Genomic DNA, 16,626 nt, shown 5'->3' with positions numbered 1-16,626 from the left:
GCCTCAAAAGTTCTGGATAACATCCACATACAATTCAGAGAAATTCTATTAAAAAATCTCACAAAGTCAAAAAATTTATCATCCACAAAACAAAAACCAACCCAACCGCTGCTATTTGATTTTGTATGCCGCAGTTAAATCCCTTTTGTCATGAAGATCTAATAGAGTCAACAAACCCAATACTAAGCAGCCTAGCTCTCAAATTAAATGCCTTTGAAAAGAACCGAAAAATCAGGTCAAACCGAAAAATCAAGACCCCCTGCCAATATTCCTTCAAAACTCACGATTAAAACCTACCCGTACCGAGAAATTAAGAAAAACCCATGAATAAGTCTCTCTCTCTCTCTCTCTCACACACACACACACACACACATATATATATAGAGAGAGAGAGAGAGTGTGTAGAGAGATGAGGGATCGGCGGTGGGTGGCGAGCTTGGTTGGCGTGGTCGTGGGCAGCAGCGGTCGGCAGTAGTCGTGGGTACCGATGGGTGGCGGCCGGTTGGTGGAGATGGAGGAATGAGGTTTGGGAGATTTTGAAATTTTGGGGAAGATGGTGTACTTTTTTTTCTTTTTTTTTTTCATTCATATTGTGTCATGTAGGGTTGACATGCAATTCGTGTTCGAGTATGGAATTTCTACGCACTCCAAATTTTGCACCAATTACAATTGTAATAATAACTTATATATAAATATTATAACCCAATATATATATTAAGAGGCTTATGATCGAGTTTACGGAATACTTGACATATGAACATCTAAACACTACCCGCCAAAAAAAAAGAGACATTCTTCTCACCTTATCAACTTTCATCTTTGCTGTGATCACCGGGGCGTCAATTTTCTTGCCCCGATTCTTTCAATTCTCATTGTTGCTAAGGTGGGAAGAAGGTCTCTTTTTTTGGCGGGGGGTGTTCACTGTTCAAATGTTCATTTGTCAGGTATTCCATAAACTCATAAGCCTCTTTTCTTTCATTTTGTAATGTGTGTATATATATATATATATATATATATATATATATATATATATATATATATATATATATATATTAAAGTTTGGAGTGAGTGGAAATCCTGGTGACCTTCCCAAGTGGTATGCTTTTGGGTTGGTCTTCTTCATATGTCTCTATGTGACTATATTTGCTTATTCCTGGGGACCTTTAGGATGGTTGGTACCTAGTGAAATTTTCCCTCTGCAAATTCGGTCGGTTGCTCAGAGCATTAATGTCTCAATCAACATGATCTTCACCTTCCTCATTGCACAAGTCTTCACGTCATTGTTGTACCATTTGAAGTTTGGCCTCTTCATCTTCTTTGCATGTTGGGTGGTGATAATGAGCTTCTTCATTTACAAGTTCTTACAAGAGACGAAAGGTGTCCTGATAGAAGAAATGGCAGTTGTGTGGTGAAATCACCCTTTCTGGCTCAAGTTTGTTTGTTCCAATGGAGATGCTCCTGCAGATGGAGATATTCAGATGGGTAAAAGAGTAGATACTGCTTGATTATTGTATTATTTAAAGCATTTTCATTTCATTTTAATTAACAATTTTTTTTCAAATTTTTTTTTTAAAGTAATTCATTCAGATATGTTCATAATTTTGCAACTAATTTCATTAAATAGTCCTAATTCAGGCCGTGTTCGAGTGTTCGAGTTCGAGATGAAGAACCAATCCTGACAAACCCAACTCAAAACTAGCAGGTTAAGGTTGAAGTAGGGGTGACATGCAATTCATGTTCGAGTGTCTAATTCAGGCCGTGTCAAGCCATGCCTATAAGCCTATATAGGTCAGTCATATATATATATATTTCATATTATTGAAATAGATGGTTGATTGTAATCAAATCTTAAATATAAAATATATGGAAAATATATTCTAACAAAAACATATAGAAATCTACTTGTCGTTTTGAGCTCCTAGATGAAGAACCAATCCCAATTACCACATGAGTCATCCTTATAGCATTACTCACTTTCGAGTGACTCCAACACTTTTCATCAACTTCAAAGTCATCTCAAATTATGTGGAATGATTAGAAAAAAGAAAAAGAAAACACCCACACACACATATGGAATGGAAATGAGTTTGTCAATTACCCCATTTTGCGGACTTCCTATTTAAAGATTAAATTCATCAAATTCTCATTCACGTATCCCATACAAATACTACCACACCACATGCCACATCGTTCGCATGCGTAATATATATATATATATATATATATATATATATATATATATATATATATATATATATATATATATATATATATATATATATATATTAAAGTACTATTTATTCTAAAAATTTAAGTGGATAAAAAATGATAAATTTAATTATTTAATTTATATTTTAACACTTCCCTTACATGTGGATCAAACTCCCTCAACAAGTAAAATATTTTAGTTAAAATGAGAGTAAATGATGAAGACAAGTGATCATACTAACCTTACACATGCATCCAATCAAGTGCAGACCATGTCTATTAGGGATGTACAAGTAGGGTGATTATTAACCGATAATACCGCTAGCTGTTAATAACTGCAACTGGATAACCGCATAACCGTTGACTATATAAGGTTAGCCAAAGGTGTGTTGCCCTTTATAAGTTAATACCAGTATTTACATAAATAAAATAAAGGGAAAAATATAAAAAGGCTCCATGAACTAGCAACCGTTTTTAAAATAGCCCCATGAAATGATACGTGCATTAAAGTGATACATCAAACTACCAATGTGTGTAAAAAATGCCACTCTTTTATATTCCTATAATACCCTTATTATCTTAAAAACTAAAATAAAAAATTAATAAAATAAAACAACTAAACTAAACTAAACTACTTGTTTAAAAAAAAAAAATGGGTAATTACATTTTCTCCCCATGAACTACCAACTCGACCAACATAGAGCATCCAACTATCGAGTTATAGGTTTTCCCCCATTTCGTCAGTCAGAGGGGTTAAATCCTACGGTCAACGCCTCACGTGACCGTCACATGTCGTTTTACAAGTTTTGCTTTCTATTTTACCCTCATCTTCGTTATCAGTTCATGGGGACATGTTGGAAGAGGTTGGTAGTTCATGGGGGGAAAATGTAATTACCCTAAAGAATTAGAATCTACGCTAACAATTTTTTATTTTATAAGTAAACGCCATATCTCGTTCTCTCTCTACTCTCAAACAGCATAAAAATCCCTCAAACTCACACATACAAAGAACCAAAAAACCACAAACACAGAGACTGAATTGCGAGAATGGAGTCTAGGGTTTTGATTGGCTTCGTGGTGTTCGCTGTGCCTCTCTTCATGTCGTCTCTGACAAGGATCGATGTCGAGGATTCAAAATTGAAGGAGTTTGTGCTCACCTTGGACCACTCGAACTTCTCCGAAACTGTCAGCAACCACGACTTCATCGTTATCGAGTTCTACACCCCATGGTATTATAACCACCTGATCTTTATGTTTCTATCAACAAATTTGACTCTTAGTATTGAGTTTCGGGAATTTGGATCTGGATTGAAGGTAGAGGGATTGAGTGTGTGGGGTATAAGGAATTGTTGGTGGCTCGAAATATAGGGCTTGATCTTTTATGGGCTTTGTGAAACCCACTTTGAAAGTGTATGGCATTGAATGTGAGCTTGATTTGGTAATTTTCGTTGCTTTTTGTCTCCATTTCCATCTGTACATTGCTAGCTTGTTAGTATTTTATGTTCCTTACATTCTGGATGACAAAAATACTTTATGTAATGGTTGCTATTTAAATAGGATTATCGGTCTTATTCAGAATCTTCAAGTTTTATGAACAGTGTTTATTTCAAGCCATGTGCCTTGTCACAAGTTTCTAAAAGATGTTTATGAAGATTCCATGCAAATTCCAAGACAGCTAGACGGTTCTTGTGCAACTGTCCAGACAGGCCTTTGAAAGCGTCCGGACGCCTTGCAGTGTCTAGAAGCTTCAGCGTTGAAGACGTTCGAAAGTCAGGGCAACACCGTCGAGACGCTAGGTCAAGCTTTTCTAATTTCTACTCGGAGTTGGATTTCAGTCGACACTTATTTGGGAAGTTTCTGCAAAGACTGTCCGGACGCTCGACCAAGCCGTCCGGACGTGGTCTTGTTTTGGAAAGAATTGCGCTATTATGGAAAGACGATCGCAGAAGACCATCCGAACGAGGCTATCTTCCGTCCGGACGCTCTACAGCTAGAGTTCGAATTTGTCTAGAATTAAGTTTTTTGTAGCCTATACATTGAGGGCTCTATGCTTATTATTTGTAAGAATTCAATATAGAATTTCATAGTGCTTAGAGAGGGTGTTTAGGGAGAATTGAAGATCCGCTAGCTCTCTAGTTGCCTATGTGTGCTACCATTGTTCGTGTGAAGTCTATCTTAGTGGTCGACCCTAAGGTAAAAGAATTCATTAAAGACCCCTTCAAGTAGGAGACTTGGTTGGGAAGCGTTCATGATGGGCTTCATGTTATAGTTAAATGTATGACTACTGCAATAGGTTTTGTGAGTACGAGTGCTTTGTAACTTACTTTGTCTTTGGATAGTGAATTTCCTGGGTTTGGCTGTCCCGGAGTGGTTTTTCTCTTCACAGAGTTTTCACTTCGTCAACAAATATCTTGTCTCTTTTATTTTCTGCACTTTAGATATTTTGTTGCACACGAACACACACTTGGTTGTTTAGAAGTCATATTTTATTTTCATAGCTGAACACACTTCTTTTCCTCTTTTTTTTTTTTTTTCTTCCTCTTTTTGCTTCTGTAGCCATATTTTCTTCAAAGATGTTTGTGCTACAAAATAGAGGCAAAACATAAAAAAAAGGTACATCTTTTTTCAATCTAAAGTTCATTTTCTATGCCTACTCGGATGCTAACATTTTTCTTTCAGTAGTGCCTTTTATCTGATTGTTGTGGTTTTTAAGCTTCTTCTGGGTTGTTGTTGGATCTTGATTCTTCATAAAGGCGTTCTAGTGTAGAAGTTAAATTGAGCTTCAGATTCGCGCCTGTTATATGCAGAATTTGGATGGTAGCATCTTGTAGGGAAAAATTAGTCATATTTCTGTAAAGTATTTAACCTGGTTTTAGAGGAAATGGTTTCCAGGATTTTATCTATGCGTAAAACAAGTTAAGTGATAAGTTTTGAATTATTCGATTCAAGACCCCTTAAATTGCATTTGTTAGACCTAGTTCGTATTGTATATATAACGTTTTGTTGTAGTTTTGTTTTATGTCTTATTTTCAGGTCTTAGTTGAAATCTAATTCAAAACACTTGAATTAGACCTGAAAATACATCAAGAGTACTTTAGTCATTTTCCTGCAAGTTGAAGAATTGGCCAAGGCAGTTCGATCGATCGAAATAAAGTTGGATCAATCGAAAGTTAGATCGATCGAAATAAAAGTCGATCGATCGAATTCTCCGTCTTCCAGAAAATCAGATATTTCTAGATCTTTGCATTCTTTATGCAATTCAAATCATAAGTTGGATTTTGTGGACAGAAATGGACGCCGACCAGCTCTGTTTGTGCGGCTAGGATTAACTCTTGATGGTCTTTTGTAAATCCAATTCTCTATATATATGAGATTAGGGATTTAGGTTAGAACATGCATCTTTTGGAGTTTATTCGGATTTGCTCAGGTGTATCACTTCAATTTCTTGTATTTTCATTTACTTAGATGCTACTCTCTGGACCGAAATCCAGAGAGTTTGTTTCCTTGTTGTTCTTCATATTCTAGTTAGTTTTCTTCTTCATTTTCTTGTATCCGAATTGTAGAAGTTTTAATTTATTGTTTTAGTTCATTTTCTTCTTGATTTCTTTACTGTTTTCATTTATTTCCATGCCTAGATTAGTTTAAATTCATGTCTAGCTAATTTAGTTCTTAGGGTTTGATCCTAATCCTATCCAAAACCATGTAGTGTTCTTGAGGTTCTTAGGATTTTCTTTAGATGTTTGATGATTGTTGAGGGCTAGAGGATATCAAAACTCATGCTAAAAGGTTTTGATATCAATATTCCAATCCAATTATTCATGAAAAATAGATTAACTTGTCTATGAGTTTTTCTTGAAGTCTTGAGTAAAACCAACATTTTTGGAAATAAGAATGATGTCTTTTGCAATGGTTCTATATGACTTAATGTATGACTACCTATTAGAGTCACCTTATAGGGTATGCTAGGGAACACCGATCATTTCATACCTTTGGTAGTATAGAATGTCTTTCCATTGTAGTTTAATCTTTACATGGAATAAATTGGTGTGAAACTAGATACCTTATCATTGTGGCCTAGTTAGGGTTTTCATATATCTTGTATGCTTATTGGGATGTGTTTTAGAGTAGTAAGTTAGGGAGCATTAGTCACTCCACACCTTTGGTAGAGTAAATGTTTTTCAATTATAGTTTAATCTTTATGTGGAGTAGATTAATGTAAAACTAGGTGTTTTATAACTACGTCTTAACGAAAGTATTTTCGTGTCGAGGTCGTCGTAATGGTTGACGCCCATTACGCGCTCATATCAAGCATGTTAGGAAGGTCCATATAGACTTTAAGCATTGCATTGGTGGAGGATTGGATAAGATCAACACCCTAAGTTTTCTTTTAAGTTAATTTCATTTCTGCTTTCATTCTTTACTCACGTGTTGTAGCTTCAATTCTACAACCTTTACTTTTATTTTTGTTTTTAAATTAAGTTAAATACGTTTCTTTCCATATTCCATTACGCAAAACAACCAATAATCTCTGTGGTTCGATCACCTTTACTATAGTACAATCGATACGTACTATTGCGAGTGGTAAACTTATAAATTTAAAATCCACGTGTAGCCGGCGAGTCCCGAGCTATACCATTAAGAATCCTTTCTGCTTGAGCCTTCTCCTTTCTCAGTTCATGGAGATGTGCTCCAATGTTATTGGATTACATTTTTCTTTCTAACCCATTAAGTTCTTATAAAAAATTTTGGAGTATGTGGGAAAAGGTCAGCCTTTTGGGGTGTTACCCAAATCTTGAATTTTTTTAGCTAAGGGTTGATTGCATAGTTTGGATCTATATTTGTTAGATGAAGGATTATGGGTTTAATGATAGTCATTGTTGGGGACTTGGGGATGTCATTGTTGGATCCAAAATTGAAATGGTTAAGGTGATTTGATAGAATTTTTTCTAAATTAATTTACATAATTCTTGACCCGAATGAATTTGCTGAAAATATTATATCTTTGTAATTGAATTCTTGTTTTGTGTTGTCCCAATGGCTGAATTCTCAAATATGCAGGATGTCTATTGCTTTATATGTCTGTTTCAATTCTGAAATGTTTAAATGTTTGCTACTTATAGATTTGGAATTGATCTTTTAGATTCTACTTATTTTCCAATGCAGAACACTAAGGTCTCAAAATTAACTATCATAGCTAGTTTTTCATCTTCGTTGTTATTGTTCTGCAGCTGCTATTGCTCTACTTTCGTAATCCTGGTTTCTTTGTTTATATATATTTATGCTATATGTTGTTTATTATTCTTAGGAAGTGTTCAAGAGGGTCATATTACATCCTGGGCCACCTGAAAGTTTTGCACTACAGACAGTTCAGGAAGTTGTTTATTATTCTGAGGAGTTAGTCGTTGTAGATTAGAATTTGTAGTTGAGAGAACTATTTTATTTTATTTTATTTTTTGTTCTTGTGAACAAAATGTATCTCATACAATTCAGATTAATTGAGTCAAGTTGAGTTGAGTTCATTTTTTTTATGTGTAAATGTTCTTTTAGATCCTTTTATTCCTATCAAGTAACTGTTGGTTGTAACTTTCCTTTGAATGTCTGATTCAGAAATGAAAATCTTCATGTATCTGTCAACCAATACATAATGCATGTAGTCTCTTTACAATTGGTACCACATCTTTTATCATCCAACACCATGGCAAGTGGATAATGCTATTGTTTCTCAAACAACACTAACATTATTATGTAAAGCAGAACACAGATTTTTGGACACATGATGCTTTTTTGTTTGTATTATAAAAGGGCAGGTATTTTGGAATTTTATTGAATTGACTTTGGTGAAGCGTGCATCACTCATATATATATATATATATATATATATATATATATATATATATATATATATATATATATATATATATATATATATATATAAAAGAAAAATTTAAATGTAAAAGTTTAATTACGTAAACTTAAACCTTTTAAGATAAAAATAGGAAGAAATTGATTTGAATTGAAGAAATAATTGTTGGTGTTTACTTATTAAAAAAAAAAAAAAAAATTGTGGGCGTAAATTCTAATTCTTTGGGGTAATTACATTTTTCTCTAAGAACTACCACTCTCTTCCAACATGCCCCCATGAACTGACAACGAAGATGAGGGTAAAATATGAAGAAAATAATGTAAAACAGCTTGTAACGGTCACGTGAGGCGTTGACCATTGGATTTAACCCCTCTGACTGGCGGAATGGGGGAAAACTTGTAACTTTGATAGTTTGATGCTCTATTTTGGTCGAGTTGGTAGTTCGTAGGGGATTAGCACAAAAGTTGGTAGTTCATGGGGGAGAAATGTAATTACCCAAAGAAAAAAAGGTACCAAATTTGACATGTTTTGTATTCTAATTAGAATTATCAACTGCATAAGTCAATTAATTGAACTTTTGGCACGTCACACCATAGCAAACATTGTGTATCTGTTTGCTAGATTCTATCGACTTCAGATGGGAGAATTTCAAATGACATGCTAAATCTGGACAATTTATTTGTCAAATTTTGTTGCTTAATTCTTTTTTCATTTATATTGTGCCACGTAGGGGTGAAATGCAATTTGTGTTTGTGTGAAGGATCTCGGGTCGTTTCGAGCCATGACTATAAGAATATATAAGTCAAATAAAACACAACCCATTTAATTAAACGTGTTAGCTAGAAACTTCAATCCGAATTCACTAATTTCGTGTCGAATTTGTGTCAGTTCGGAGGTGCTCATCACGATTACATAAAACTTATGACTAAATAAATAAATAAAATAAAATTCAAACTAAATTGTTGATTCAAATGAAATTAAAAGGCTTTAAATAATACAATAATCAAGCAGTGTCTACTCTTTTAACCATCTGAATATCGCCATTTGCAGGAGCATCTCCGTCGGAACAAACAAACTTGCGCCAGAAAAGGTGATTTCGCCACACAACTGCCATTTCTTCTATTGGGACACCTTTCGTCTCCGGCAAGAAATTGTAAATGAAGAAGCTCATTATCACCACCCAGCATGCAAAGAAGATGAAAAGGCCAAACTTCAAATGGCACAACATTGACATGAAGACTTGTGCAATGGCAAAGGTGAAGATCATGTTGACTGAGACATTGATGCTCTGAGCAGCCGAGCGGATTTCCAAAGGAAAAATCTCACTTGGTACCAGCCAGCCTAGAGGTCCCCAGGAATATGCAAATCCAGCCACGTAGAGACAGATGAAGAAGACCAACCCAAAAGCATACCACTTGGGTAGGTCACCCGGGTTTCCACTCACTCCAAACTTTGCACCAATGGCAATCGTAATAATAACCTATATATAAATATTATACCCCATCAAATATATATACATATATATAGACATACATTAAAAAATGAAAGAAAAGGGGCTTATGAGTTTATGGAATACCTGACAGATGAACATCTGAACACTACCCGCCAAAAAAAGTGACCTTCTTCCCACCTTATCAACAGTGAGAATTGAAAGAATCGTGGCAAGAAAATTACAGCCTCCAGTAATCACAGCAGAAATTAGTGAAGCATTGCTTCCAAAACCAATTGTTTTGAATAAAACAGGTGCATAAAATGTGATCACGTTCATGCCAGTGAATTGCTGGAAGAAGGGAATGGCAATGGCCATTGTCAACTGAGGTCTGTACTTTCTGTCCAAAATAGCCATCCAAGGATGTTTCACTTGTTTAGAGCCTTCACTCGCGGCGACAAGATCCTTAAACTCCTCGTCTACGCCGGGAATGCCACGGATCTTCACCAATTGCTCCTTGGCTTCCTTCAAATGGCCGCGTTCAATCAAAGAGTTGGGTGTGTCAGGAAGACAAAACGAGCTGACAATGATTATCAGAGCAGGGACGACGGCACCGCCTAAGCTCAAGCGCCATCCCCAACCGCCCTTGATCTGAGCAAAGAAATAGTTTAGCAAATTGGCGACGAGGATGCCGATTGTAATTGCCAATTGGAACATCATGTTCAAAGCACCTCGGTATCTGTACGGAGCCATCTCAGAGACGTAGATTGGCACAGACTGCAAACAAAAATATAAGAAAATCAGACAATAATTTGGAATCATTATCTTCATTAAAAGAAAAAAGAAAAAAAAACAAAAACAAAAACAAAAAAAAAAAAACAAAAACAAACAAACAAACAAAGGGTTCAAATTAACATAATTTTCTCTTCTTCTAGTGTTCAAGAAAAAAGACCGACTTTTATTTTATATTGAGAAAAAAAAAATACCCAAATAAATTAAATGACCGATAGAAGCTAAATGTAAAAAGGAGAGCCAGGGTATTAAAAAATAATTGTTAACACATCAAATTCGTTATTGTTATGTAATCATCACCATTGGGAAAGAAAAAAAAAATGGTTCAATAGTAACATAATTTCTCTACTTGAATTCATGAATGAAAGGAAAAAAAACAAAAAAAACATTTAGGCTTAATTAAAACTAAAATAAACAGAGACTCTAATTCTACATATATGCATGTGAATCTAAATTAGAAGTACATCAAAACAAAGTGGTTTTCTTGTGATAAGAGAGATATTAAGCTTAATTGTTCTACCTGATTGACACATCTAAAAAATTAAATGACCAATAAAAGCTAAATGTAAAAAGGAAATCGAGCCAGGGTATTAAAAAATAATCTATTAATTCATCAAATTCGTTAACAAAATGTAATCATAAGAAAACAGAAACATATTAAGCTTAATTAAAAATTAAAAACACAGACATATATTTTATACGAGATATATCAAATGAACTACATTTGAGATGAGTTTATCCGAACCGATCTCAAACATGTTCATGAATAGGCTTGTTAATTTACAGTCCTATATGTCATGTGACCAGCGGGCACACATGGTATTGTAACCTTTGATCTATTTATTGTAGAATTTAACCTTTTCCCCTAAATTGCTATGGAATAGATTAATATATAGAAAACGAAAAAATAAAAATAGTTATCAACATCTTTGAGTTAAAAAACGATGAACTGGCATCGATGGTTTTGTGGCCCAATCATTGGGTGGGCCTTGCCATCGGGCTAGCTGAGGGCCTGAGGCTTCAAATAAAAATATTAGACTAACGTCTTTTCTCTTTTTGCTTTTTATTTGGGCTATACAAGAGCTGAAGCAATTACTCTCTACGCTATCAATAAACACCAACTAAGGGTGCACTCTTAGACGTACATGAAAACAAAGACGTGGTTTTAGTGTGATAAGAGAGAGAGAGAGAGAGAGAGAGAGAGAGAGAGATATTAATTAAGCTTAATTAATTAATTAATTATTCTACGTACCTGATTAGCAAATCCAATTCCAAAACCAAGAAGCATGCGACCAACAATGAGCATCCACACCCCTTGAGCAAGGCCATTGACAAGTGCACCAGCACAGAAAAGTATTCCGCCACAAAGCATCGTAGTACGCCTCCCAAACTTTCGGGTTATCGATGCTGCAAAAAGGGATGAGATCAAAGCAGCAAGATACAGCGACGAAGTGAAAAGCGTCAATGTTTGATTGTTAAATTTGCAGTACTGATCATCGGAAGGCTTCACCGATGCTTCCTTTCTGTAAACAGCCGGAAAAAACCGTTCCAAAAAGGAATCCATGGATGTAACTCCACCTATAATGTATTAACACGTACGTACACCAAAACATAAATATATTAGTAAATCAAAAGAAATAAAAAGTAATTAATGATATGAAAACATGGTAAATAAACTATAACAATATTAATTGTACGTTACCTGAAATTCCAAGATCGTAACCAAAAATGAGACCACCCATCGCTGCAACGATGCATGTTACGAGCACCTTGCAAGTGAGATTGCCTGGGTAGTTCTTTCCATTGGACGAACCGATAACTCCTCCAGCCATTTTAACCTAATTTTGCAGTACTTTCCTATTGCAGAGAAAGGAGTGGGATCGACTAGCTAGTATCGAAACAGAGAAAGAAGGATCGGAGTAAGGAAATAGCTAGAGAATCAAATCTGATGTGAAGCTTATATATATATGCGGTGCCGGAGATCTCCTACTATAATAGGGATATGACTGGTAGAACTAGTTCTACTCTAATAAGATCGAGTTCTATCCTTACGTAGTTTCAAAGTATCAAGTAATTATCTGCAAAGATGATAGCTTATATTATGCGTATATATATAGACTGACCGAGTTTAATTTAGAAACAACAAGTCAACAATTAATTATGCATGTCAGAGTTCGTTTAGGATTTGGATAGTCAGTAAATTAATTAATTGGAAGGATAAAAGTATAAAACTACCTTTTCAACACAAGAACGTTATTCTTGTGGATAAAACAAATAAAGCTGCCCACATAATATTTGGATTACTGCGATATATTGTCAAGAAATTAGGCTAATGAATTAAATTAGCTATATGCATGTACTACGTACATTATATTCCCAAGGTGGCTCTAACGGGTGACATTTTTCACAAGCGTGGATTTAGTTTCCTTCTAGGTCTATAATTAATTTTCTACCTTATTTGGTTTACTTTGTCTTTTTTATCACACCTTAATTCCTCAATAAATACAACACATTGTAACAAAAAATTAAATACTTACAATAAAGATATAATCCTAAAGGACTTCATGGTTATAAACGTAAGTCTCTAAGATTGAACCACTTCAAAATTTTTTGTTTTAAAAACAACACTATAGATGCATTCATGTTAGAGTTCATTTAGGATTTGGATCTACAAATCGGTTTATAGGAAATTTCCTACAATCTACATATAAGAGTGACGTGTCCTTTAAGCATGTGAGAATCACATTTTTTTTATTAATACTATTAAAAAAACATGTCAGAAACACATGCTATTAAAACATGTGATTCTCACATGTTAATGGACATTTGTCACTCTTATATGTGGGTCGTAGGAAATTTCAGTCATTTGAATAATCAGTAACTTAATAAATTGGAATTAGCTAAAAAGAAGGATAAAAAAAGTATAAAATTACCTTTTTCTTGTAATCCATCTTTCTAAGTCCGACAACTGAAAGATAATTAAATAAGAAGAGAGATGGATGTAGAAATAAAAAACCATTATTCTCAAAATAACGAGAGATATTAAAAACAAAAATTATCAAAATTTTCTCCGAAATAAGGTGATGCGACCCTCAACCGACACGCTTTAAGACCCAACAAACAATATTGGAATATTTGCCCAAGAAAACTAAAATTCGAATTTTTGATAGAAAACCTGGACCCAACGTTTATAAATAAAACACGAACCGAAGATATAAAGTAACAAAACCCGACCCAATGATTATAATTGAATCACGAACAGAAGGTATAAAATAACAAACCCCAACCCAATGATTATAATTGAATCACAAAACGAAGGTATAAACTTTAACCGCCACAAGGAAGAATCTTTAATTAGTTCACAAGTTCTCTGAAGAACCAATAAAAGAAAACAAACCTTACATTTTCGATTCAGTGATGCGTCATTACAATGAGTGAAGGTTATATATGACATTTTCAGCCCTACACGTCTACTATAAGGAAAAGGAAACTAACGTATTTCAAAAATAAGAAAATATATATAAAAAAAGGATTAAAAATATAGGAGCTTAAAATTTTAGCACTAATAATAGGCAAGTCAATCAGGCAATTAATTGGTATAGAATTAGCAAATCAATCAGTCAATTAATTGGTATGAAATAGGCAAATCAATTAGCCAATTAATTAGTCTGAAATTAGAAAACAATCAAGCTATAATCAGCAATTAATCCACGCCATTTCCAAGGAAATTAAGGCCATTAATCCACGCCCAATTAAGCAAGATCAGCCCCATCAATAGCTTAGATTAAATTTATTACGTCTTCATCTTCTTTTGGGCCAAGCTTGGAATTTCCCGTTTTAAAATCATCCAAAATCTCTTGAATCAGCCCATTAAGTGCTTCTTTGATCTTCGTGAATCTTGCTCTAGTAATAGGTTCAGCTGGAATATGCAATTGATCATTTAATGGTGCATGTTGATTCTCATCATAAGGTGAGAGAAAATTATTCTAAATTCTAATTCAATCCAGACTAGGATAACGTTAGATTCTCTTTCGGGAATCAATTTCTTTTTCAATGAAGATTTTCCAACTTTGTTAAAATAAAATAAAAATAAATAAATAAATAAGTAAATAACGTTATCCTAAACTTTTATACGTATTCAAATTTGAAAGAAGGATAAAGAAAATTCATTGCACGTCTATTACTCAATCTTACTATCCAAGTTAGATAAAAATTGATGAAGACACAAACCTAACCAGCCTTTGGATAGTTCCTGTTTGAGATCGCAATGGAAAACATAACTTTGGACAAAATAAAAAAGCTTGTAACAACTTTTTAGAAAAAAATCTCTTTTTTTTTTTTTTTAAGCTTCTCCAGTTCTTGTCTTTTCTTAGAGTAAAACATTCAAAACAAAAAACAAAAAAAAAAAAAGAAAAAAGAAAGAAGTTTTTTAAGTTCTTTACAAAACATACACTTGAAAAGTCATTGGGCTATTTTAAAATCGGTGGTTAGTTGAATAAGCTTTTTTATATTTTTCCTTAACAATTTAGTCATTCCTGTCAAATTTCGTGAAAACACTTGATGGATTCAGTTTCTATGCCACATCAGCACCAATAGAATAAAGACACGTGTCATTTTAATAAAAAAAAAATGTAAATATATTAAAATTAAAAACTTAAAAATAAGTCTTTTTTTATAAAAAAAAATTAAAAAAAGAAAAAGAAAAAAAGAACGGGAAAATGGCATGGTGGCAAGGGAGGCTGTAGCCAGCAAGTCACCCTCAATGCCATTTGGGGTGGCCCCTCAATGTTGGAGCAGCCTTTCTAGCCAGTCACCCCTAGCTCATGAGGGTAGCCGTACAACCACACCCATGGGTCAGGGCTGGTGGCGAGCCATGCATCCACAACCAGCTTTACGAGTGGCTCACAAGACACCCCCTCCCCCAAAGGGGTAGTTGAAGCCACCTTCTCCATTTCTTTTTACTTTTCTATTTTTGTAAAAAAAAAAAATTAAGTTTTTAATTTACATATATTTTGATTAAGAGTGACATGTCTCATCATGCTATTAGTGCTGACATAGCACACTAATGAACTCCGTCAAGACCTTTAAACTATTTTTATACCTCATGGAGCTATTTGAAGTTTAGGCAAAATACATAGACTGATTTTCAATTTATCCAAAAAAATAGTTTTTTTTTTTTTAAGCCCACCTCTTGGGTTTAAACAAATAGTTCAGTTTAGTTTTTTTTATTAATTTTTTATATTAGTTTTTAAGAAAAGAAGGGTATTATAGGAATATAATAAAAAATAAGTAGCATTTTTGACACACCTTGGTTGTTTGATGCATCACTTTAGCACACTTGTCATTTCATAGGGCTATTTTAAAAACGATTGTTATCATTGGGTTTTTTTTATACTTTTCTCTTTAATTTATTTATGTAAATACTAGTATTAATTTATACGGGGACGGGGACCACACCTTTGGCTAACCTTATATAGACAACGATTATGCGGTTAATAGTTGTTGGCAGTTATTAACAGTTAATAACCATCTCACTTGTAAACTCCTAATAGACGTGGTCTAGGCTTGATTGGATGTATGTGAAAGGCTAGTATCGCTAATTTAGTGGCTGATCGAACCTTTAATTGATTACATTGAAGTATTTTAAGTAATTCATTTTGTGGACGCACCTTTCCTTCTTTAAGAGAGTGATTTGTTGCCTCATAATCATGGGGATTTGTTAGCTTTTTGGCTATGTGTTTGTTGTGCCTCAAGTCAGATGCCTGATGGGCTACTTACGAGCTCCTATCTAACCCCAAAATTACGCTTGGGCCTCATGGATATTGGATCGGCTGTTTATTGGGCTAGTGAGGAATGTAAACTTCCATTCCGGTAGTCCTCAATTTTCTTGAACTACTTGTGTAAGCCAATGAGAATTATGTTGAAGATACTAGCCTATATATATATAATACCAAATTTGACATATTTTGTATTATAATCAAAATTATCAACTGCATAAGTCAATTAATTGAACTTTTGGCACCTCGCACCTCACACCATAGCACACATTGTGTATCTGTTTGCTAGATTCTATCGAATTGAAATGGGAGAAGTTCAATTGACATGCTAAATCTTGACAATTTATTTGTCAAATGTTGTTGCTTAATTCTTTTTTCATGTACATTGTGTCACATAGGGGTGAAATGCAACTTGTGTTCGTGTGACGGATTTTGGGTCGTTTCGAGCCATGACAATAAGAATATATACGTCAAATCTAACCCAACCGATTTAATTAAACGTGTTAGCTAGACACTCCAATCCTAATTCACTAATTTCGTGTCAAGTTTGTGTCAAT

At 34.2% G+C, this 16,626-nt stretch overlaps 1 protein-coding gene and 1 pseudogene across 1 annotated transcript; one reads left to right on the top strand and one right to left on the bottom strand.

Annotated features, from left to right (window-relative positions):
* Nucleotides 1–629: 629 nt before the first annotated feature.
* On the top strand, nt 630–1,505 carry LOC133854600 (sugar carrier protein C-like; annotated as a pseudogene).
* A 7,569-nt stretch (nt 1,506–9,074) lies between these two features.
* LOC133854745 (sugar carrier protein C-like) lies at nt 9,075–12,345 on the bottom strand. Its single transcript, XM_062291012.1, has 4 exons — nt 11,995–12,345; nt 11,545–11,870; nt 9,648–10,277; nt 9,075–9,551 (listed from the first exon to the last, which is right to left on the bottom strand). The coding sequence occupies exons 1-4, from the start codon at nt 12,122–12,124 to the stop codon at nt 9,075–9,077; spliced, it is 1,563 nt and encodes a 520-aa protein (XP_062146996.1). The 5' UTR covers nt 12,125–12,345.
* Between the last annotated feature and the right edge of the window lie 4,281 nt (nt 12,346–16,626).

This window comes from Alnus glutinosa, chromosome 13, assembly GCF_958979055.1.
Source record: "Alnus glutinosa chromosome 13, dhAlnGlut1.1, whole genome shotgun sequence".
In the NCBI taxonomy this organism is placed as follows: Eukaryota; Viridiplantae; Streptophyta; class Magnoliopsida; order Fagales; family Betulaceae; genus Alnus; species Alnus glutinosa.
The sequence above is the reverse complement of the archived record's forward strand: the minus strand, read 5'-3'. Positions and strand labels throughout refer to the sequence as shown.

Bases quoted from the DNA above. Each gene is read 5' to 3' on its own strand.
- LOC133854745 (XM_062291012.1), bottom strand. From the start codon at position 12,124: ATGGCTGGAGGAGTTATCGGTTCGTCCAATGGAAAGAACTACCCAGGC. The intron at 11,871-11,994 runs GTAACGTACAAT...AATACATTATAG, and splicing joins TTACGATCTTGGAATTTCAG to GTGGAGTTACATCCATGGAT. The intron at 10,278-11,544 runs GTACGTAGAATA...TTTTGTTTGCAG, and splicing joins GAATTGGATTTGCTAATCAG to TCTGTGCCAATCTACGTCTC.